Source organism: Arachis stenosperma, chromosome 10, assembly GCF_014773155.1.
Source record: "Arachis stenosperma cultivar V10309 chromosome 10, arast.V10309.gnm1.PFL2, whole genome shotgun sequence".
NCBI classification, from domain to species: Eukaryota; Viridiplantae; Streptophyta; class Magnoliopsida; order Fabales; family Fabaceae; genus Arachis; species Arachis stenosperma.
This window is the reverse complement of record NC_080386.1, coordinates 132,080,410-132,104,695: the sequence shown is the minus strand read 5'-3', so window position 1 is coordinate 132,104,695 and position 24,286 is coordinate 132,080,410. Positions and strand designations below refer to the sequence as shown.

At 34.1% G+C, this 24,286-nt stretch overlaps 5 protein-coding genes across 10 annotated transcripts; 3 read left to right on the top strand and 2 right to left on the bottom strand.

The window, feature by feature from the left end:
* The first annotated feature begins 534 nt into the window (after positions 1-534).
* LOC130955342 (transcription termination factor MTERF5, chloroplastic) lies at positions 535-7,852 on the top strand. 4 transcript variants are annotated; one of them, XM_057882183.1, is made up of 5 exons: positions 535-605; positions 716-832; positions 5,837-5,898; positions 5,988-6,194; positions 6,282-7,852. In XM_057882183.1, the coding sequence occupies exons 2-5, from the start codon at positions 759-761 to the stop codon at positions 7,361-7,363; spliced, it is 1,425 nt and encodes a 474-aa protein (XP_057738166.1). In that variant the 5' UTR covers positions 535-605; positions 716-758; the 3' UTR covers positions 7,364-7,852. The 4 variants fall into 4 exon arrangements, with proteins under 4 accessions (XP_057738166.1, XP_057738164.1, XP_057738167.1 ...); XM_057882181.1 differs by lacking the exons at positions 5,837-5,898; positions 5,988-6,194; positions 6,282-7,852 and adding exons at positions 1,358-3,103; positions 3,212-4,348 and having other exon boundaries at positions 549-605; XM_057882184.1 differs by lacking the exons at positions 535-605; positions 5,837-5,898; positions 5,988-6,194; positions 6,282-7,852 and adding exons at positions 2,660-3,103; positions 3,212-4,348 and having other exon boundaries at positions 715-832.
* A 1,755-nt stretch (positions 7,853-9,607) lies between these two features.
* LOC130957787 (uncharacterized) lies at positions 9,608-11,840 on the top strand. Its single transcript, XM_057884631.1, has 4 exons — positions 9,608-10,055; positions 10,778-10,905; positions 11,189-11,283; positions 11,696-11,840. The coding sequence occupies exons 1-4, from the start codon at positions 9,869-9,871 to the stop codon at positions 11,838-11,840; spliced, it is 555 nt and encodes a 184-aa protein (XP_057740614.1). The 5' UTR covers positions 9,608-9,868.
* Positions 11,841-12,016: 176 nt separating this feature from the next.
* On the top strand, positions 12,017-16,834 carry LOC130956373 (proline-rich receptor-like protein kinase PERK8). Its single transcript, XM_057883409.1, has 6 exons — positions 12,017-12,217; positions 13,085-13,588; positions 14,277-14,425; positions 14,659-14,874; positions 15,558-15,707; positions 16,540-16,834. Exons 1-6 carry the CDS (start codon positions 12,046-12,048, stop codon positions 16,789-16,791), a joined length of 1,443 nt encoding a protein of 480 aa, XP_057739392.1. The 5' UTR covers positions 12,017-12,045; the 3' UTR covers positions 16,792-16,834.
* Positions 16,835-19,410: 2,576 nt separating this feature from the next.
* Positions 19,411-21,187, bottom strand: LOC130954059 (uncharacterized). Of its 3 annotated transcripts, XM_057880798.1 has the most exons (3): positions 20,643-21,187; positions 19,832-20,377; positions 19,411-19,742 (listed from the first exon to the last, which is right to left on the bottom strand). In XM_057880798.1, exons 2-3 carry the CDS (start codon positions 20,375-20,377, stop codon positions 19,554-19,556), a joined length of 735 nt encoding a protein of 244 aa, XP_057736781.1. In that variant the 5' UTR covers positions 20,643-21,187; the 3' UTR covers positions 19,411-19,553. The 3 variants fall into 3 exon arrangements, with proteins under 3 accessions (XP_057736781.1, XP_057736779.1, XP_057736780.1); XM_057880796.1 differs by having other exon boundaries at positions 19,832-21,187; XM_057880797.1 differs by having other exon boundaries at positions 19,411-19,739; positions 19,832-21,187.
* Positions 21,188-21,336: 149 nt separating this feature from the next.
* LOC130954434 (putative pentatricopeptide repeat-containing protein At1g02420) lies at positions 21,337-24,212 on the bottom strand. The gene is made up of 2 exons (XM_057881170.1): positions 24,053-24,212; positions 21,337-23,778 (listed from the first exon to the last, which is right to left on the bottom strand). Exon 2 carries the CDS (start codon positions 23,621-23,623, stop codon positions 22,079-22,081), a length of 1,545 nt encoding a protein of 514 aa, XP_057737153.1. The 5' UTR covers positions 23,624-23,778; positions 24,053-24,212; the 3' UTR covers positions 21,337-22,078.
* Between the last annotated feature and the right edge of the window lie 74 nt (positions 24,213-24,286).

Sequence of the window (24,286 nt, the reverse complement as noted above, 5' to 3'; positions counted from 1 at the left end):
TTTTTAGTGTTAATTTCTTTTTCAAAATTTATCACTGATAATAAATACAAAATTTTGTATAATAACATTAGTTTATAATTTTATATTATCACTCATTTATCAATATATTCTACGATTGGCTTGGCCATGAAAAAAAAAGTTATTAACTGTTTTGGCTAATTTAAAAAAAAATTAATTATATTACGTGTACATTAAAATTAGTTATAAAAATATATATTAAAATATAAATATATATTAAAAATAAATTAAATTATATATATATTTATACATAAATATATTAATAGTGAATTTTAGTAACTGATTTTAGTATATAAATAATATAATGAGCAATGTTAGGGGCCAGCAATTTTTGTGATTGTTAGCTATGAACTAGCCATCAATGATGATTTGATAATGTGAGATTAGTATGAGATTTTATCCAACTCACCTTTTTCTGCTGGCCAAAATTCAATAAAACTGCTGTCGTTAAACTTTTCTATAATTATTTTTTTTTTTAAAATATCTCCTCTTAATATCTTATCCTCTCTTCAGTTCTTCGTCGCAGCACAACACAACACTCCTTCGCAAGCGGCGCCATCATCTCACATTCTTCCTTTCCCTCTTCGGTCTCTCTCTCTCTCTCTCTCTCTCTCTCTCTCTCTGTGTGTGTGCGCGCGCGCGCGCGCGTGTTCTTCTTCTGATCTCTGTGTGGTTTTTCTTCTATTCTTTCTCGTAGGAAGGAGCAAACGCAATTTGTGGTCCACTACAAGTCTACAACTATGAAAGCTTCATCTTCTCTTCATCCACACCACCATTTTCCTTCCACTAAACTTTACACTTCCATCACCACAAGGTATTCTTCGCTCTTTCTTTCTTTTTATTTTATTTTATTTTTAATTTTTACTATTTTTTCTCTATTTTATCGATCCATATGTTACTGGATTCCTTGCATGTTCAATATTGTTAGCTCATTTCCTCTTCGATACCTTACACATTTACACATTTCGATTTCGAGCATCGGTTGAAGAAGAAATTGATTGAAAGGGTTTATAGTCCCTTAATGGAGATGAGCTAGTGTCATATTGTATGTGAATCTGTGAAGCGTTCGATTAACTTCGTTCCTGACTTAGGCATGGAAAAACCTTAAAATTCTAACCTATAAGCCATGGATTAATCATCATAATATATTACCAAAGATAAGGACTAACGACTAAGGAGGTGTCTAAATAGTATAAATTATTGTTAGTGTATTAATAGATACTGTGTATCTTTTTATAAATTATGGACTCTTTTACATACATAAAATAAATAAATCATCTAATTATGTGTATACCCTGATCCGATGTTATTTACATTTGTGTCTTATTTTATGTATTAGTAAATTGCAGTGCATCCAAGCTTTTTACTAAACCCCATGCCGCTGGTACGATTTGTGGGGGGAAAAGCCAATGCGATTTGCGTTTAGAAAATCGGAAAAAGTAGTGCAGAATTGCGAGTTAAGAGCTGCTGTTGAAAAAAATAACTTTCCTAATGCCAGTGTGATTTATTTTTTGAGAAAATGACTTCCAAAAGTTATTTTGTTGTCGTTCACCATTGTGGAGAAATTATAGATACTATAGAGGGAACAACTTTTAGCAGCAAGAATCCTATAGGGATTTTTATTAATTCAACAACTTCCTATGCCGACCTACAAGACAATATTTTGCAAAAGTTGGATCAGTTTGACAAGAAGCGAGTATCTGAGATCTTATATAGGCTCCCAATATCATTTAGTGGAGGACATGCTAGATATCAGAGATTTCCGATACGCAGTGATAGTGATATGCAGGTTTTGTTTTACTGTCAATCAACATGTCCGGAGATTCGTACAATTGAGCTATTTGTACGGATTGAGGAGATATTTGGGAGCTCTGGAGGATCTGCACCAAATGTACAGTCGAGAGGAATGGAAGGAAGCTCCGGTTCAGGACCTTTACTTGTGAGATCGCCTTCATTTGCAGTATACAACAATCAAAATGTCAACGAAGGCGAGACAGCTCTTGGGGATAGTCGGTCTTCTGGACGACTAGTATTGGAAACCATAGAACCACCCACCCAGCATCCACCAAACCATGAAGCTTTCGTGGAGATGGTAGATGTTGCAGAGGATGTCATTCGAGATGAGGATGAAGAGTCGGTGAATATTCCGTATGATAGTGATGACAACCAAGGAAATGACCCGTTAACACAAACTCAACGTTCTAATTTAGAGACACAACACTATCCTAGTCATTTTTCCGCATTGAATCTAAGCGCGATGCAACAAGTTGATGTGGATTTGTCTGGGTTCATAAAGGAGGGAGAGTTCGTGATCGGACAACGCTTTCGAAGCAAAGACGAGGCCGTGCTTGCAATAAAGAACTACAACATTCGTCGAGCTGTGGAGTACAAAGTGCTAGAATCCGATCACAGAAAGTACTGTGGAAAGTGCAGACAGTCTGATCAAGGGTGTAATTGGTTGATCCGTGTATCATTGCGGCAAAAAAAAAGGTACTGGGAGGTCCGAAAGTACAACGGTCGACACACATGCCTTGCAATTAATGTTTCAAGAAACCACCGACAACTTGATTATCATGTTGTATGTTCTTCTATCTTCCCGATGGTGCAAGCTGATCCCACTATTTCAATTAAATTATTGCAGAATTCAATAGAGGGAAAATTTGGGTTTAGGTGCAGTTACCGAAAAGCTTGGCTGGCAAAACAAAAAGCAATTGCAAAGATTTATGGCGATTGGGAAGAGTCGTATAATCTACTTCCAAGGTGGATATTGGGAATCCAAATGACAATGCCCGGAAGTTTTGTGATGATGAAGACTGCCCCGGTTCGTGTCGAGGGTGTGGTTGACCCAAGTCGTGTGATTTTTCATCGTTTATTCTGGACATTTTCACCATGTGTAGAGGCTTTTAAGCACTGTAAGCCTGTTATTAGTATCGATGGCACCCTTCTGTACGGGAAGTATGGTGGAATGTTGATGATTGCCATTGCACAAGACGGTAACTCTAACATATTGCCAGTTGCTTTTGCATTGGTCGAAGGAGAAAATATAGAATCATGGAAATTCTTCCTTACTCATATGCGTGAGCAGGTAACTTCTAAATTATATACAAGTACTTAACATGCAATTTGTAGGGTTTGCGTAATTTCTATTTTCAATTGGACATTGAAATTCTCCCTAACTTATCTGAGGAAGCAGGTGACTCCTCAACCTGGCATTCTTGTTATATCTGACAACCATCCTGCCATTCAAGCTGCGTTGAATGCTGAAGGGAGTGGTTGGCACCCTCCTAGCGCTTATCGTGCATTCTGCATTCGCCACTTGGCAGCAAACTTTGCACTCAATTTTAAGAGTAAGGATGCAAGAAGGGCACTTGTGAATGCGGCGTATGCGAAAACTGGGTTTGAGTTCCAGTACTACTTTGAGTTGATGAAATCTGAGAACTCAGAAATGTGTACATGGGCCAATAGATGCCCATTGGAACTTTGGACTCAACATCGGGATGAGGGTCGTAGGTATGGACACATGATAACCAACTTATCCGAGTGTGTGAATGATGTCTTGAAGGGCATCCGAAACCTTCCAATTACATCACTAGTGAGATCTACCTATTATCGGTTGGCGGAGCTTTTTGTTAGTAAAGGAAAAGAGGCTGAAGCCCAATTGGCTGCTGGACAACAATTTTCTCATGTTTTGACCAAAGCTATTGAGAAGAACAGGGAAGCAAGTGGTCAAATGAATGTCCACCTGTACGATAGAGAAAATTTAGAATTCACAGTGTCAGAAGCTGCTTCCACTGGTGGTTATAACTTTGGTGCATATAGAGTGTCTTTGAAAGAACGTCGTTGTGACTGCGGATATTTTCAAGCATTGCACTATCCATGCAAACATGTTCTGATAGCATGTGCATCTCAGAGAATTGATTGGACAACTTATGTTGATAGTGTTTATCGGATGAGTAGTGTTTTCAATGTATACAAAATGGTTTTTTCTGCACCTCCACACGAGGACCATTGGCCGATGTATGAAGGGCCTCGGGTGGTACCAGACCCAAGTCTGATGAGGGCTACTCAGGGACGACCACCCTCTACCAGGCTTAGAAAGAACATGGATGAATTTGATGAAGGGCAACCTAAGAGGTGTGGGTTATGCAGGCAACCTGGGCATACAAGGAGTAAGTGTCTACAGAATCAAGCATCTTCGTCTTCTCATGCAGGCAGCAATGGTTAGAGTTAAGGGGTGGATTATTACCTAATATTTATTTAATGCTTTTTATATGTTGAACTAGTTTATGTTACGTTTTATGTGGTGTCTGAATAGGTTATGCTTTTTATATGTTGAACTAGTTTATGTTACGTTTTATCAAGTGCATGAAGAATAAACCTAAGAACATACATAACGTGGATTAGTAACAAACTAAAATAATATAATAAAAGTGTCATGAATATCAAAATGCAAAACAGTCCAACATATGTACATAAATAACAGAATAATGAGTACTACTTTGGATGCTTCTCAGTGAAACAAACTAATGGCTCAATCACTCTACTTGCCATATCTCTGGCCAAGTAGTACTCTGGTTGGTCCTCATTGGCATGTACAACGGGATGACCTTGATCACAGGCTGCATACGCTCGTGTCCCACTCAATCCAAATGCAACCCCATGATAATCTGTTGGCATTTGGTTCAAATCAACCTTAGAAGCATCCAAAACAGGCCTGTAGTCACTAGTTCCATGAGGAAATGTGTGGCTGAGGTGATCGACGTGGCTGAGATTTGGAATCCTCTCCTGGGAATGGGATGAGATTGTCAGCAGAATAACTATGACCAAAAATCATTCATTGGCTGGAATCCACTACTACATGTCCACTGTGAACTCGATCCACCAAACTCATAAAAGACCTGACCAAGCTCCACCACCTCCGTTGCCGCCACTGCCACCAACTACTTGATTAGACATTTTATACAGTGTTATTTGATAATGTCGCAGCATCAATGACAAATAGGATGGTTGTGGATATTGTATAAATTCGATGGAAGTATTGTAATCATATACTTATCTAGGAAGAAGTTAAGTGATTCATTGTTCGCACGATACATGCAGAAAAATGAATCACAGAAAGTGATTCTGTGATCCTCGATTGGCCTAGGAGGCTTCCCAGCTGGAGTGGCTGGACTTGATTTTAAGAACTGGAAGGTTATTTCTAGAAATATGTGATCTGGCCACTTGATATTTATTGAATTGATGAAGGAATTCAGACTTTATGAAGTGAAGGTAGATGGAACGTATCAAAGGGTGATTCTGAGTTATGTGAAGTCAGTTTTGGGGTGTTCAATTTTTTGCAATCTGTCACATTAGTGTGAAGGGTTGAAGGTGCACATTTAGAGGTACATGTGTAGTTCAGCTGAGTTTTAGCACAAATTTTTTGCACCACTTTGACAAGTATGGTGTAATAATTTTATTCTGTGAGTTTATGCAAGATCTTCCAGATGACTGTGGAGGATTGAATTGGCATAACTGAGTTTATGCAAGATCTTCCACATGATTAGTATTGGTGTATGCTGTCGCATATGGGTTCTTTACTTTTGTGTACCTTGCTACGGCGATCCTCTCCTTTTGTAGAGTTTTTAGCCTTTTCCAATATCAATGAAAAAAAGAAACAGCGGCTACCATTAATCCATTATGCTTTTTCGCTTTTATTTTTTGGTCTCAATTTATTAGCAGCAAGATGATTTGCTTCCTTCCTTTTTGTTTTCTTTTTCATTTGTTTTTTCATTTTGATTGGATCATTATATAACTTGAACTTTCTCTTCATTTGAAGAGTTTACATCAGGACTCAACTCTCTTTTCCTGCAAAGGTGTTCTTGTGCCAGGCAAAATCTGGTAGGAATTTTTCATCCTTTTCTATTTTTTCAGGTTTCAATTGTTATTTGGTTTACATATAACTCCAAAGTTCTTTTTTTTCCCCCAAGGCACAAATGGGTCGTTAAACGTGCGAGTGATGCCTCCCACTCTGTTAGCAGCAGAAAAGGAAGAAGCCAAGGCTGTATTGATGCTGTTTTTGAAAAAAGAAGGCTTGAGCAATGCCATTGCAGCGAGAACTGTCAACAAATCAGATCCTTTTATTGATCACCTTGTCTCGGTGCTTCACTCTAAACACAAATCTCGGTACCTCGTAGGTTCGGTTGCAACACATTAATTACATCTCTTTTATGACTTTCTTCAACATTTAATCCTAGTAATCACAGTCTTCTTTCATAAAACAGGGAGAGAACTTACAACACTTGAAATCAGGGATGCTATTGTCCCATACCTTGAATCTCTTCTCGAAGAGCACGGTGATAGTCTAGTCGATGTAGTCGAAAACTATCCAAATCCCCCGGTTAAGGAAAAACCAGCTGTGCAGGTTCCTCCTCCTACTCCAATAATAGACTCTAAGAAGCTTAGAACCGTGTCTCGAGTGAATGCAATAGACATGACTGCTGGCAATCTTCGCCCTCATATTGTCTATCTCATAGAGTTCGGTATGAGTATTGAGCAAATCAATGGTATTATTCGGCGATTCCCGTCTTTTGCCTACTACAGCTTGGAGGGTAAAATTAAGCCTGTAGTTGAGTTTTTTCTTGAACTTGGAGTTCCGAAAGAGGACATCCCCACCATCCTCACTAAAAGGCCTCAATTATGTGGAATCAGCCTGTCGGAAAATCTTAAACCCACCATGAAGTTCTTAGAATCCTTAGGCGTCGACAAGAAACAATGGGCGAAGGTGATATACCGCTTCCCGGCTCTTCTAACTTATAGTAGGGAGAAGGTGGAGGAGAGCATAGATTTTCTCCGAGAATTAGGCCTGTCAGATGATAACATAGGTAAGATCTTAACTCGCTGCCCCAATATTGTAAGTTATAGTGTAGAGGACAACTTACGACCCACGGCTAATTACTTCCGATCCTTGGGAGTGGATGTTGGTGTTCTTCTGTTCCGTTGTCCACAGAATTTTGGTCTTAGCATTGAGGCCAATCTGAAGCCTGTAACACAGTTTTTCTTGGAAAAGGGATACACTTTGGATGAAATTGGGACTATGATTTCAAGATTTGGTGCCTTGTACACCTTTAGCTTGGCAGACAATTTGATTCCGAAATGGGATTTCTTCATCACTATGGGTTACCCAAATTCTGAGCTTGTCAAATTCCCACAGTTTTTCGGATACAGTTTGGAAGAAAGGATTAAACCAAGATATGCACGGATGAAGAGAGCTGGGGTGAGGTTATTGCTCAACCAGGTTCTGTCACTGTCTAGCCGGAACTTCGAAGAGGCCTTAGAAAAGAAACTGAAAAAGAATTCGAGTTGACTAGCTAGTTATAGCAGCAAAGTTGTTGTATCGGATCGGATCAGATAATGAAAGAGGACACTTTTAGACAATGTTCCAGACAACAAGATGCTCAACTCAACTCCAGTGTTTTCGGACTATTTGTCGTCAACGACTTCAGGAAATGTTTGCTCATACCCATGAACAAGATTCAAGTTGCATTGGAGGCTATGGGCACCATAGAAACGGAGCATTGTTTAAGTTTTGGAGCAATTTTGGAGCATTACAGGTTCACAAGCCAAAAAGGTTCCAAACTATGTGAAAATTCCTCCTCTAAAGTGAGAAAATAATCTATTGTTAACCCTTAAATCATCCTAGTTGATTATAAGTTGCAACAAAAATACATTGTGATCATAACCACACTAAAATAATTGAAGGGTGAATGGTTTCCTACTGTACCTTATACTTTAGTGTAAATGAACCATATAGTGTCATAGCTTGTGATTATATATAATTATCATTTTTAGTGTATTCCATTAATCTTATTCAGGGGAAATTAATACAAAGGACTATTAACATGAATTAACTAATAAAATGGACAAATTATATAAAAATTCTCAGAAAGGGCCTATTAAGTAGTTAAAGAGCCTATAATTTAGTGATTTGTTCTTTTGCATATATAATTTGAATTTGGGATTTGTATTCGATTTTCATTCATCTTTTTCAAATATCCTCTAGGAGTAACTTTTAACTTTATTGCCTTTGAGTAAAAGATTAATTATTTAAAGAGAACGACTAAAATTTGTTGTAAACGGTGAAAAATCTCTAAAGAATTTTTTCAAGTGATATAGTTTATTTTTTAAGGGAAAGTGATATAGGTAAATACACTAAGATTAGGTTTGAGCCGAGTGGTGTGCATAAAGCAAATTTATTAGCTTCATGAAGGTTTCTCCAATTGGGATCATGGCCTTTGAAATTGTTTTGCTAGACCTTCAAAGCTTGGGCTGCGTTTGTTTATAGGAACGGAACATTGAGACAGGGATACAGAAATATAGAATTATGTTTGACGGATAAAATATGGATAAAGACATTGTATCCAAAGACACTGAATTAGTGTATTTTGTTTCCATCCTGACAAAGAATGATACAAAGACACTAACAAGGAACGTAACTTATTTTTCATTTCTTCTTTCATTATTCTTGTTAATTTTTCATAATTATACTTTTTATTATTATAATTTTTTTTTCAAATTTTTTGAATGAAAAAAAAAAGAATAAATTAGATTTTCATAATTTTTTTATTTTTATCACTAAACAAAATATAAGAACACAAAATTGTGTCTCTATCCTTTATGTCTTGTTCTCAAAATCTTGTTTTATCCTGTTGTTTTTAGAAACAAACGCAGCCTTAGTTACTATCCGGGCCAAGTTTAAAAATATAAAAAAAAAAGTAAAAGGAAAATGTTTAGATGTTAAAAGACATGAGCATCTTATCCGAAGTTTTTTCCTATGCAAAGTTGAAATAATAAAGCCAGTACATGGTATATGGTAATTACTCGATGAACACGAAATCAATGTTTCTGTCCAACTAACAAAATCCATTAACAACAAATTGACCAATTATTATTATTATTATTATTATTATTATTATTATTATTAGATATAAGAACCGTATTGGGATATGCCAACCTTAGCCAAAACCAGCTTTCAAATTCCATCTTATTTATTCAATTTTATAATAATTCATTACCATGCCTGGCCCTTATAGGTGCAAAGTCACAATCAAATATATGAGAAAAAAAGATCTCACCAAAAAAAAAAAAAACCCTCTAGAGTCTAGACAACAATGTTGCATCTCATTAAATTCTTAGATTTCATCAACGATCCTTTAACTCTTTCACATATTCTTTTACCAAAGGCCTGCAATATAAGGACAAAAAATTTCTTCAATGACTGAAACTTATAGATGAATGGAATTAATAAATAATTCTGAAATGTAGAAATAAAATCACCCCTTCATCTCATTTGATTCACCTCCATTTTTTTTGATGGCATATCCGAATATGCTTTTAGTTATACCTCTCTTATGCTTTTCAAGGATTCTTCACTACCCTTAATTTGTTTCAACATATGTTGTTACCATTATTGTTATATGGTTATAAATATCAAACCACCACTTAGACATAATAAATTTTTAGAATTTGATGTTTAGTATGTTGTGTTTGATCTCAATGTTACCTCATAATATTTACTTTCATAGAATTAGAACATACAAATACGTCCTTTTATAGTTTTTCATATTTTCCTTTCTTTACTTTGTTATAAGATATGAAACCCTATTTTTGTACATAAACATATAATATTTTCCAAAGTTCATAGGTTTGATTTTTTTTTTTTTTAATAGTAGCTTCAGCCTTGCTTATTGCTTTGATCATCTCAAAAAATAAAAAAATATATATATATATTTAGGAGAATTAAAATAAATAGATAATAAGTCTTGTTTCAAAATAGAGAAACTCTTTTTTTTTCTTTTTTTTTTGGTCAAGAATGGCTGAAGAAGAAGTTCAAGTTCATCAAGTTCAAGTTAATCAACAACAACAAAGGGTAGTGATGATCCAAGATGCATCAAGAGAGGTTAATTTAGAAGCAATTATGATGGCCACCAAAAAGTTCTCTCTCAAATCCGGAGATCATCTCACAATTGTTCCAATTCTTGATTGGTTCAGTAGTCCTAGTATGTTTTCTTGTTTTGGAAGAAAGCGTTGTAAGAAATCATCACTCACTTTCACTTACTTTTACAAACAAATGCTGTGTAAACAACTAATAATTTTCACAATTATATATTTGCATATGATTTTTTTTTTCACTTATAGTTGTTTACATACTTTTGTAACTCACCTTTCTCCACAGCACAGAACAAGGACATGAAATCATAATACTTAGGTTACAATTTATGATTTGGATATGCTATGTTTTAATCACTAGTTTAGCTAATAAGCTAAGCTCACTTTGGTTTCTATAGGTACATGTATTAGTTTTTTTTAAAAAAAAAATTTGAGAGACTAACTCGATTTTTATTAAAAGATTATTTTGATTCATTCAGATTGATCGAGTGGTTAGTTTACTCTCCCTTTAAGTAAATGTTGGAGAATTCGAATTTCATTTTATACGTGCAGCAATTTATTAGTCAATAACAATTTTTTTTAAATGAAACTTTGATCTACAGAAAATTAGTTTTTAGTCTATTGTGTTAAAAAATACGATAAAAAACTTATCAAAGTTTATAAGGATTAAAATAACTAGTGTGTACCTATTGAGCTAAAGTGAGCATTAGTCCATCACTAATTAGTAATTAATAAGTAATTTAAATTGTGCTGATTAATTTTTGTATTGTTGACTAATTTCTTTGATCTGACTTGTTTCATTTTTATTTATTTATTTATTTGGGTTCTTTAGTGGGTTACATGATGAGAGTTGATTCCAATTACTTCATTTCAACCAACAAGAAAGTTATTGAGGAACATAGCAAGAGATGGTTAGATCTTCGTAACTCGGATCTCTTCGATCACTTCAAAAAGAATGAGGTCAGCACAATCCATATTCTTAATCAATAATATTAGGGATAATAAAAAATTAAGTTAAAAACTCAGATGAAGTCGACTTCACGTGAAGTTGATATTCGAAAGTCGTTAGATGATTTGACTAATTTGAATAAATTTTCATTTAATGACTTTCACATATCAACTTCACCTGAATTTTCACAAAAAATTAATGGATACTTTTGTCCGCGTACCCAAAATTCATGGGTACAAATGGTAGTTTATTCGTAATATTTATTATTATATTATTGCAAATGAGATTTTTCAGATAAAATTCAAAGTAGAAGTGGTTGCTGGGCCTGCCACAGAAATTGCTTATAATGCTGTTAAAGAATTTCAGGCAACACGTTTGGTACTTGACAAGTTAGTTCACAACTCTACAATTTATTATTATTTTCTCTAATTTAATTTAGAGTAAATACCATTTTCAGTCTCTAACCATTTATTCGATGGACTTTCCATCTCCTAAGAAATCTAAAAATTCAAATTGGTTCCTATCTATTTTGATATATGTATGTTTCAGTCCCTAGTTAGGGGCCGGAAAGGACATTTATTCAAAGTAAATAGGGACTGAAACATACATATATCAAAATAAATAGGGATCGATTTGGGTTTTTAGATTTTTTAGGGAATAAGGAGTCCATCAAACAAATGGTTAGGGACCAGAAAGAACGTTTACTCTTTAATTTATGGTTTCAATTGACCTAATTTTACATATTATTATACTTGCTCAATTACAACTTTAAATATATAAACATTGTTTATTTATTTTCAGACGTATGCACAAAGAGATAAAGCACAACCTTGACAAATTCTCTTGTCGTCTCTATAAGATAAAAGGTAACAACTCTATTGAAAGGTTGAAGCCTACAAAATCAACAGATAATAAAATAATAGCATTCAAAGTAAATAGGGACTGAAACATACATATATCAAAATAAATAGGGATCGATTTGGGTTTTTAGATTTTTTAGGGAATAAGGAGTCCATCAAACAAATGGTTAGGGACCAGAAAGAACGTTTACTCTTTAATTTATGGTTTCAATTGACCTAATTTTACATATTATTATACTTGCTCAATTACAACTTTAAATATATAAACATTGTTTATTTATTTTCAGACGTATGCACAAAGAGATAAAGCACAACCTTGACAAATTCTCTTGTCGTCTCTATAAGATAAAAGGTAACAACTCTATTGAAAGGTTGAAGCCTACAAAATCAACAGATAATAATAATAATAGCTGCAAATCACATGGCAAAAGGCATGAAAATGCGGATGAACAATCTTCTCTAGGTAATAAGCTTTAATTTCTTTTCATTCTTTAAATAATTTAAAAAAAATAGTTTGTTCTTTAATATTAATAAAATATTAAAAAATTATTGCAATTTATCTATAAATTATTTTTCGCAAACAAAATTAGAACTATTGTATCTACCTGTTTCATATCATATTTATTTGTGTTAATCTCTGTACTCTATATAAAAGAGATTTAAATAATAAAATATATTTAATTTGAGGTAATGTTATTGTATAAAATAGTTTTTGGTAATATTAAAAAATAAAAAAAATCAGTTCAAAGTTCAAATAATCTAAATTTATCTTATTTAATATTTATTTATTGCATAATATATTAAATAAAGCAAGAATTAGTCAATTTTAGTAGTTTTTGGCTATTTTTTTTTATTATCAAGTATTTCTAAACAATTTTATACTATATTTAATTATAACACGTAACACTATATTGAAATAACTCATTTTTATATTAATCAGATAAATGATTATAAAAAGTGAAAAAATCACGCACAGTTATCATTACATGAAGCTAATAATTGGAAACCAATATATTTGCCTGACTGGTAATTGTTACGACAATTAATGAATATTAAATAAGATAACTTATACCTATTTTTTATTAATTTTTTTTGTTATTAAATATTTTTACTATTAAATTATAGAAAATACTAGATAAACAATGACTATCTTGAACAATATGAACAACCACTAATCAAATAAAAATACACTACACCCTAATTTAATACTATTAATTAAATTTATTCTTTTAATCTATTAATTCACATTATTTACACATTGTTTAAAAAAGTTATTAGTTATCTATACTTTTTCTTAAATTATTATCTAATAATTTTCAACCACGCACAGGAATTAGGTCATCATCATTAAGCGACATGTTCTCTTCAAGTATTTACTGGAGCAGCACTGAAGCGTCAACATCGTCAAGTGTTGCAAGTTCGCGACAACTTGGACAACAAATAGACAACCACGTCGAACAACAACAACCAGAATTCAAAAACCCGGTTTGCAGCAAGTGCAAGAACCGAAGACCGAGGCCGCGGTTGAAGATAGAGTTGAGTTACTCGGAGTTGTCGAAAGCGACAAACGGATTCTCTCAGAAGAATTTCTTGTCGGAAGGAGGATTTGGAGCGGTGTACAAAGGACAACTGAGTAACGGAATGAGGGTGGCCGTGAAGCAGCACAAGAACGCAAGCTTCCAAGGAGACAAGGAGTTTCAGTCGGAGGTTAGTGTTCTTAGAGAAGCAAGACATGAGAATGTTTTGATGCTTTTGGGTTCATGCTCTGAGGGACATAACAGGATTCTTGTTTATGAATATGTCTGCAATGGATCCCTTGATCAACATCTCTCACGTAAGTACGTGCAGTTAACTTCATGTAAATTGATAGGAGAGAGTTGTTAAATAATTTGATAGATTCTTAGTTATTAACTTAAATACTCTTTTATTTATTTAAATTTATAATTTAATTTTTATGAATTAATTTTCTAAAATTGATAATTGAGAATCGTTAAATGATTCGAAAGATTCTTAGTTATTAACTTAAATACTCTTTTATTTATTTAAATTTATAATTTAATTTTTATGAATTAATTTTCTAAAATTTTACACAAATATTTTTAGTCATGTAAGTCGGTAAAAACAACTATATTTTTAATTTTATTATTTAAAAAATATATAAATACACTTATGCTCATAAATAACACTTTTATATAAATAGAATTTAGATAATTTGATTTAAATTTTGATCTTGTTACTCTCATATTTGTCACTTTGTCACTAAAACTTATAGTTATCGAATTTAAAAATATTATATACACTCAAAAAATTACTTATTATATATTTTATATTTAAATATATATATTATACGAATAACTAATTTGATAGTTAATTTTTTTTATACATATATAACATAATTGATCAAGTTATATTCCATAAAAGTTATTTTTTCATAATATAAAAAATAAGCAGTAAAAATACCACTTGAGAAAACTCTAGTTCATTATAAAGAAACTAATTTTGCCTTATTGCTATTTTTGTAGAACACTCTCGATCACCTCTTAGTTGGGAAGATAGGATCAAAGTAGCAATTGGAGCTGCAAAGGGGTTGTTGTATTTACACTCCAAAAACATTATTCACAGAGATTTGCGACCAAACAATATTCTTATAACACATGATCATCATCCTCTGGTAATTCACACTTCTCTTCGTATTTTAGTTTGGAGAAAAATTTAGGTGCAGTTAATTTCACATGAAGTTGATAGTTGAGAGCCGTTAAATTATTTTACTGATTTAATTAAATTTTCATCTAACAGCTTTCAGTTATCAACGTTACGTGAAATTGACTGTACTTGAGTTTCCACTTTTAGTTTAATGTTGTGATGTTATGATTTCTAAGAAAAATTGTTGAAATAATTAATTAGGTAGGTGATTTCGGGTTGGCAAGAATTCAAAATCAAGACTCGATACAGTCGACAGAAGTCGTCGGAACGTTAGGATACTTGGCGCCGGAATATGCCGAATGTGGCAAAGTTTCAACCAAAACAGATGTTTACTCATTTGGTGTTGTTCTTTTAGAGCTAATTACTGGAATGAGAACCAATGACAAAAGACTCGGAGGGAGAAGCCTTGTGGGATGGGTAACTCTTATACCTTATTATTTGACTGGTCTGTAAAAATATTTTTTGTTTTTAAAATTTTAAAAATATTCTTTTAATTTAAATATATCTTGAGAAAGCATTATAGTATATTTGATTTATGATTTTATTTTTTGTTTTTATTTTTGGTGTTATCTATTATTAGAAATTTGTAAGAAAAAATAATAAAATTATGTTTTATGTTTTTTCTTTCAAAAAAATTTGAGAACAGAGAGCACTACAAATAAAAACAGAAAATAAAAGTGCGGATATATCCTTATGTTTTATTTTTGTTGTCAATATTTTTTGTTTTTATAATTTGTGGAAAATATGTAAAATTAATAAAAATAGTAAAGTATCGTTTTTGTCTTCAATATTTGGAGTAAGTTTTAAAGTTGTCACTAACGTTTCAATAGTCCTATTTAAATCTCTAACTTTTCAAAATTGACTCAATGTTATCCTGCCGTTAGGGATCGGTTAACAGAATTGACGGCGGAACAATATTGAGACGATTTTGAAACGTTAGGGACTTACATATAACGAAAACGTTGGGGACAACTTTAAAACTTACTCCAAACGTTAGAGACAAAAATGATACTTTATTCTAATAAAAATAACCTTTGTATCAATATATATCCTTAGTTAGCTTGCTAATTTGATTTGTGTATTATTAAATTTTGTTACAGGCAAGACCACTATTAAGAGAGAGGAATTATCCAGATTTAATTGATGAAAGGATTAAAGAAGATTATGATATCCATCAACTATTTTGGATGGTTCGTTTAGCTGAGAAATGTGTAAGCAGAGCCCCTCAAAAAAGACTCAGTATGCTTGCGGTAAGGGTCACATCTTTCTTGAAAATTTAAACTATCAAATAAAAATGTATAAAATAATGTTAAATTAAATCTAACACATAAATCACATTTCCTAATTTTTAGAGCTATATATATATATATATATATATATATATATATATATATATATATATATATTAAAGCTCCTTACAACACGCTAATTAAATAAAAGTTTAAGTCACCAAAAAAATAAAAGTTTAATTATTCTATTAGTTTTATAATTTCATCAAATTTTTAATTAGATTTTTACATTTTTTTTCAATTAGATTTTTACAGTGGTTTTAAACTTTTAATTTTTTAATTAAATCCTTTTCATATCAAAAATGTTAAAACTAACATAATATTTCTCTTAAAATACATACAATCAAATATCTAATTAAATTTTTACGAAGAAATATTTAGTTAATTCTAACATTTTTTACATTAAAAAAGATCTAATTATAAAATTAAAAGCAGTATAAGGACTCAATTGAGAGGAAAAAAAGTATAAAAATTTAATTGAAAATTTGGTGAAACTATAAGGACCAATAAAGTAATTAAACCTTAAATAAATTTTAACTTTTCGTTTATTATATTTTATATCAATAGTTTAGATCTAGAGTTTATAATTTAAGATTTATAATTTAGAATTTAAAATTTAAGATTTAACATTAATAATTTAGGATTTATGATTTAGATTTTAAAATTTAAGGAGCGCTGCACTCTTTATTTTCTCAGAAAATGCATTAGCATCGGTGATATGTACGATCATATTTTAATGTACTTTTTTATTTTTTATTTTTTATTTTCATTTCTTGTTTGGATACCACCACAGGTGGTTAATGCTTTGAATGGCATAGTGGAAGGAAGTACATGCATCAAAATAAAGGAATATTCCCCAGCAAGATCAGACTCATTCTATAGTGATTCTGAATCTGATAATGATGAAGATGAATTGCATGGTTATGAGTATGAAGAAGGTGATGAAGAATCCACAGCAAGTGACAATAATAATAATAATAGCACAAATAATCAAATGTTGCAACTAATTGTAAGACAACCCCCTTCACCTCCAATATGCACCTAAATTAGGGTTTCCAGCTTCTTCTTCTTTTTCTTTTTTTTTCTTTTTTTTTTTGTTTCATGATCAACCAAACTATCCATTGAGAAGCATATAATGAAGCCCTTATAATATAAGAGTAAAATTTTGAATTGTTCCTAACAATTTTTTAAATGGGACAATTTCGTCGCTAATAATTTACTTATATTCGAATTTTTTAGTCATCTAAATTATTAGAGGATAAAATAAAAAATTCTTCAAAATTTAATTAAGGTTAAATTTTGAAGAATTATTTTGTCTTATAGTAATTTATATGATTAGAGACGTCGAATGTAATAAAAAACAATAGAAACGAAATTGTTACAGAAAATAAGAATTGTTGGAGAATAATTCGAATTTTACTTTTATAATAAAATATTTAAGAGAAGAATGATTCAATGCTTAGATGCTAGGGTTGACATCTGAAATAAGGAAGAGTTTACAGAAATAAAGCTTCCACTTTAATTTGATTAGTGTGTTAAACTGGTTGTGTTAATTTGTAACACAGTGTAATTACTGTGTGCCAAGATTAATGCTATTTGAATGTAGAAAGCGAAGGAAGAGTATTACTCCTATATATATCTTTACTCTTTTTTTTTTCTTTTTTTTTTTGTATATTGATTTTTATTCACTCATTTGTCCAAATAATTATATTTTTGTCTTGTGGCATACTTGAAATTTTGGGTTCTATCACGGTTTTACATTATCATTAGCATCTCTTGCTTAGATTTAATTTACTAAGGTAAGAAGTACATCTAATTATGTATCATAATAAAAGAAAATTTTATATCTAAAAAAATAAATATGACTAGCTGGTTATACATAATTACATATAAATATTCTATGCTATCAGTATATTTAAATTAAATTTTGTTTATATAAATAAAAAAATGTTATATATATGGACCATTTTTATGTATATTTCCAACAAAAAAGTAATAATAAGGCGAAACATAATTAACAATCACATTACAATCACATTACATGGACTAACCTACTTATCATCTTACTTAAAAAAAAAGTTATCTGGTACATGAACATTCTACGGTAATATAGAGTCTAAAAAATATCGCATCCAAAGAATGTAATATAAGCAACCTAATCTAATAATTGAAATAATAACTGATTCCAAATCTTGAACCTATGATCTTGAAATTGGGATGAGTCTAACCTCAGTACTCGTGACTTATAAAGCGTGACTTAATATCTAAGATTTGGATCTTCTAAATTTCGGATTTCACTTTAGAATGTAAAATATAATCTTTTTAAATAAAAAATCTAAAATTTAGAGGATCCAAATTCTAATATCCAAATCAATCAATTTTATGTCTTCTCAAAACTATTTAACCTTAATAATATGATCACATATAAGTGGCTCCGACTAAGGATCATAATTGCTTTGGGTAGGGATGAGCAAAAAACACATGATGAATACCTTCGAACTAACAACTGAAGTATGTGATTATACCTTGTTTGAGTTAAACACTAAAGTGGTCCTTGAGATTCACAAAATGCACCAATTTAGTCCCTGACTTCCCAATTGTACTAATTTAGTCCTCCAGATTGAAAAAATGCATCAAGGTGGTCCCCCCGCATATTTTCCGGTCAGATTCCTTACCGCCGGGAGTGACGTGGCGAATGAGTGCCACGCTGGAGTGTCCAACGGTTGGATGATGTGGCAAATGAAACTTGATGCACCAATTTTGTCCCTGATTCCTTTTTTAAACCCTAACTCAGAAATGGCGCAGCACATCTTCGTCTTCTTCTCTTCTTCGTCTTCTTCTTCTTCCTCTTCTTATTCTTCTTCTTCTTCTTCTTCTTCCCTGTTCATTCTCGTACCCATTGCTTTGCTGGTTGGAGGATGGTTGGACGTGCAGATGAAGGAGAGGGAAGTTCTATGCGATCAAGCACAAGGAGGTCAAGTCAGAGTAGAGGCACGCGAGTACCAGAGCGGTGTGGGTGTGGGAAACGTCCTGTGCTCCGATGGTCTGGAACGGAAACCCACCCAAATAAGCCCTTCTTTGGATGCCCGAATTACAACGTGAGTGTTTCATGAAGATTTGTTGCTAACTAATTTGATGGTAACAGTTAAATTTCATGTTCACAGAGTAGTGGAAGAAAATGGTGTGGCTTCTTTCGATGGGCAGACATTGGAGAAGATGATAAAGAAAATTTGGAAGACACTGCTGCATACAACAATGAAGAAGTGAGCGTCAGTCTTGCTTTGAGGATTGGCAATTTGGAAGCTGAGTTAAGGACCCAGAAATATATGATACAAATGTTAGGATTGCTGTTTTTTTCTATGTTAGTTGTTGTTTTAGTTGTGATGTTAAAAATGTAAGAACTTATTTTACCTGTGATGAGAAAAGTGTAAGAACTGTGTTTGAAAGCATCTGTTAATAAATATATGGGAAATGTTTAACTTATTGGTGTGTTATTTGTAGATAGATTTTACAAAAATAGAAACCAAACTGAATGAATAGAAGATGTAAATTGATAATAGTAGTTGTAGATTATAAACAAGACATTGTCAATGTAACATAGTTGCAGTTGTCCACATAAGGATAAACAAACTGAAACAGTTACCTTCAAGCATAAACTCTGTTAAATTATCTACTACCAGAAAATCAAAATAAACCATATAGTCTACATAAGAGCCATTCCCTTAGAGAAATAACAAAAAATCCAAAATATCAACAAACACACCAAATCCCATATATATTGTTAAAGCAGCTGCTACAACATCCCAATCAAGGGTTTTTCTTCCTTGGTGCCTTGAAATGTGGTGTTGGAACCATCTTCATGAACCTTGCCAACCTTGAAGATGTGGCTGCACTTGCTCCTTGCATGGGATCGACAGAAGTAGTTACTGGTTGTGGTGTGGTCTTCCGTTTAGTTGGTAACTTAGGTGGCCTTGTTGCTGGTGGTGGTGGTGCCTGCTTGAAGTGTAATAAGTTAAATGAGTTACTGTGAAAAGGGAAGTTAAATATAGGATTACAAACAACAAATCATTTGGGACCTTATATACCTCATCTTGTATTCCACCATAGCTTGGTTGGGATAATTCAACCTCTTCAGCTTGCGGTCCATACACTGGGGGTGGAATGTCAGCTGCCGATGTAGCCGGATTGGTACTGTTGCTTTCATTTAAGGTATCCTCAGGGGTGTTCTTCTTGTTTAACTCACCACCAGGCTCCTCTTGTTGAATATAATCCAGACACAGCACATCTTCTTTCCCCTCCAACAGTTCAGGTGTTGAAACTCCATGTTCGAAATAAACATCGACTACGCCATCATTTCTCTGTGCATGGAAGCACATCTCCCTTAATTCATCATCAATGGTCAGAGCTCTCAATCCAACCTCCAAGATCCTCTCCGAAACCAGCCACCAACACTCAACTACCTTGTCATATCCCAACTCCTTGAAATAGTTCCTGATGAAGAAGACATCAAGTGTATCCTCATCTAAATCACCTAAGCAAGCTCTATTGTCAGGTGAGTAAACCAACTTTCCATCAGCATTCTTCTTAAACGTTCCACCATGATGGAACATTATATACAGCAACTTCTCCATCTGTATCGGGAAAAAAATATACAACATTTTTACTAAAATATAGAACCCACAATCAACAACATATCATATTCCAAAATCCCTACCTAACAACTACTTCAGTCACTATGCCATTATAGAAATGTCCATATTTTCGGTTTGAAAACAGAGCATTCCGATTACCCCTACCCGCACCACCCAATGCAAAAACCCTATCCATTAACATAGCATCCATGGTTTCCCATCAATCTACACCAAATTCCCAAGTAAAATCCATAATGAACGATACCTTACCACTACGTAGAACAGAAAAATACTATGTAATATTCTGCATGCCTGCCTCTGTCACAGGAGATTCCACGCAGAATCTTTGCTCCTTCCTTCACCGATCTTCAGCCAACGATGAAGAGGTTCCACTGAACTCCAGATTGTTTCACTTCGAAAAGTCACGCCAGGAGTCTAGAATGCCAGGGTTTGATACTTTCAGTTCGCAGAAGATGAAGAAGACGAAGTGATCTTTGAATACTGGGGGAGGGGGTTTGAAAGTTTTGTAGATGCTGAGTTGAAACAGTGTCGTCTATTAATGGATTTAGCGCCAAAACCCAATACGACGTCGTTTTCGTTCATCCAGCATGGCACTCATTCGCCACGTCACTCCCGGCGGTAAGGAATTTGACCGGAAAATATGCGGGGGACCACCTTGATGCATTTTTTTTTAATCTGGAGGACTAAATTAGTGCAATTGGGAAGTTAGGTAGCGTTTGGTGGAGAGACAGAGACGGAAAGACTGATACTGAGAGACAGAGACTAAGAGACAGGGATTGAAATAAATCTCAGTATTCTGTTTGGTGTAAAATGAGAGACAGAAATTGAAACAAGAATGAAACTCTAATTTAATTTGCACAAAGGGTAAAATTAGAATTAATTAATTAAAATGAAAGTATTTTAGGTATAAAATGTTATTAAAGTTTCAGTTTCTATCTCTAAAAATTTCAGTCCCCTGTATCCCTACTTTTTGGAGGTACTGAAATACTGGAATTTTAGAGACAGAGACAGAAATTTTAGTACCAGTCTCTGAACTAACAAACACAATACTGAGTCTCAGTCTCTCAGTCTCTGTCTCAGTACCTCAAAACAAACGCTACCTTAGGGACTAAATCGGTGCATTTTGTGAATCTCAGGGACTACTTTGGTGTTTAACTCTACCTTGTTTACAGTGAAATGCAACTCACCATACGGCTCTCTCAACTGTGATCATTCACCATGCTGTCATCACAATTGTTGCGGTCACCGCCAACAATACACCAATAATTAATTAAACTGGCAGTAATATCATTCAATCCATCAAACCCTTAGAAGATCTTATGAAGTTCATAAGATTTTTTAAACCACTTTGAACAGAAAAAAGTAATATATGGAAGGTCAGCATGACAGCATGGAGTACAAGAATAAAGGGCAGTTTGGTGCACAAGCATCCCACATTAACACAGGGTCATGAAACAGGAAACCATCGAATCATGACAAACATGCTTGTATGTTTGAATCCAGAAGTCAAGTCTAAGAAACCACCGTTAAATTATGGTAAAATTGCAGGCTTTCCACTTCCATCCACTAAGCAAAATTGTTGAAGATGCACGAGCATTTTATCTCAAAAGCGTACATGATGAACAGCTGATGCTTACTATAGCCGCAGCAGAGCCAGTAAAGATCAATTACACCGAACGTCTAACGTTGATGTACTGGCTCACCGAGATAATCGTTCATCTCCTGGTCTAAGCTTATGTAACTCAGGTTCCTTGTAATTTCACCAGCTTTAATTGGTTTGCCAAACATGGCCATTTTCTGTGTCAAGTTCTGCAGAGCCTCATGCCTTTTAGCTAGTTCCATGAGAACCTTGATTCTCTTGAAAGAAACATGGCTTGGCTTATGCCCCTTCTCAACCATTTCCAAGAAACACTTCTCTGCTTCTTCCAACTTCCCCATATCACAAAGCAAGTCAAAGAGCAAATCAGAAACCAAGGTGTAGGATCCAAAACCCTTCTCCACCATGTCACCCCACAACTTCATAGCCATTTCTACCTTTTCCTGCCTCTTAAACAGCTTTATCAAGAACAAACAAGACTGTGTGTTTGGAAGACATCCTGCAGCCATCATCTTCATGTACAAGCTCCAAGAGCTCTGCAAATCATTGGACCAGAAAAATACCCTGAAGAACAAATTGTAAGTAGTCGCATTCGGACTCAACCCTTTACTCTCCATCTCATCCACCAAACGATATGCATCACCAAGCCTCTTGGCAATGCAGAAATTTCTGATGGCAGCATTGTATGCTGGAACATCCGGGTAACAACCATGCTCCTTCATTTCCTTCAAAACATCCCTCGCCTTATCAGGTTGACCAATCAACCCCAACCCACCAATAATACTAGTATATGTGATCACATCCGGCGACAAATCCTGGCCACGCATTTCATCAAGCAACTTATAGGCCTTATCCATTTCCCTGCCCTTACAGTAAACATCCACCAAGCAATTGTAGGTAACAACATCAGGCTTCACCCCCATTTCTCTCATCTCCTTAAAGAACCCCTCTGCATCCTCAGGGGTCTTCCACCCAGACAAGAGTATATTAAAAGTCTGCAAATTCGGGCAAAAATTGTGCTTCAAACCATGATATACATTCCTAGCATCTGTCATGCTCTTCTCTTGGCAGAGTGTTCTCAACAATGCGTTGAAACAATCAGTGTCAAACTCCACCACAAACTTCTTGAGCCTTTTAAAAGACTCAACTGTTTTCCTTACAGAACAGACCTTGGCAATTCTGGCCAAAACAATCATCATTGTGCGTTGGGTTATAACCGATCGGTCTTTCTTCTTCGCTTCAATTAAGAGTTCCCAGACTTGGTCAAACATACGATTTCGTCCAAGGATGTGAAGCATGGTGTCAAATGAATACGGGGTGTGGTAGAACCCTTTTCTTGCACCGGTGTATCGGAAGAACTCGAGGGTCTGGGATGGGTTAGCATGGCTAAATCGGGCCCTCTTGAGGACATCATCAATGAGGTCATTGGAAAGGAAAACACCACTGGATTTGAGGGATTGCCTGAGGTTTGAGGGGGAAGAGGAAGAGGAGGTGGAGTTGATTATGCCGAAAACTGTTTCAACAGCATCATTCTGGTTCGGCTTTAGGTTTGGCGTGGCAGTGAAGGGGCGTAAGAACAAGAAATTCGAGGTTGGGATTCGGCTGAACGAGACACGCATCTGCAACATGGCTAGTGGTGCAATGAATTAGCCACTAGAAGAAGGAAAAGCATTGCCAAATGCCCAATGGTTCTGGAAACATGAAAAAGAATCCATGAATCATTGTCTCCTACTCCTCCCTGAATCTCAAAACAAACCTTTCTTGCCTATTCATGGTGACATCACTACAATCAAAATTAAAAATCATATGAACCATAAGTATCATTGATCATTCAAAAGTTTTGAATAGGTTCCAAAGTGTGCATATAATAATGATAGTAACTTGGGAAAAATTCACCTAAACCAGTATTATTATGAATGACAAACATCAAAAGAGGCATAGTCTCACAAAAAATGCAAAACTGCAGTAATTATATCTCATGATAAACATTTCAAAAACTAAGGAAATTAAATAATAAAATTTAATTAAAAAAAAAGGCGCAGAAGCAGAAAAATCACCTGGAAGTGAGAACAGCACAGCCGGCGGTGCGAAGAACGAAGCGGCGGAGCAGTAGAACAATGGAGAATCACGAGAAGCACCGCAGACGGCGTCGGCGGCGGAAGCGGAAGCGGCGGCGAGAGTAGGAGCAGCGTAGAACCGAATGAACGATGCGATGCAAAAATTGGAGATGCGCAAAGCCTTTCAGGGTTTCTGTTTCAGTTTCTATGCTCTTTTTGTAATTTCACAAATTT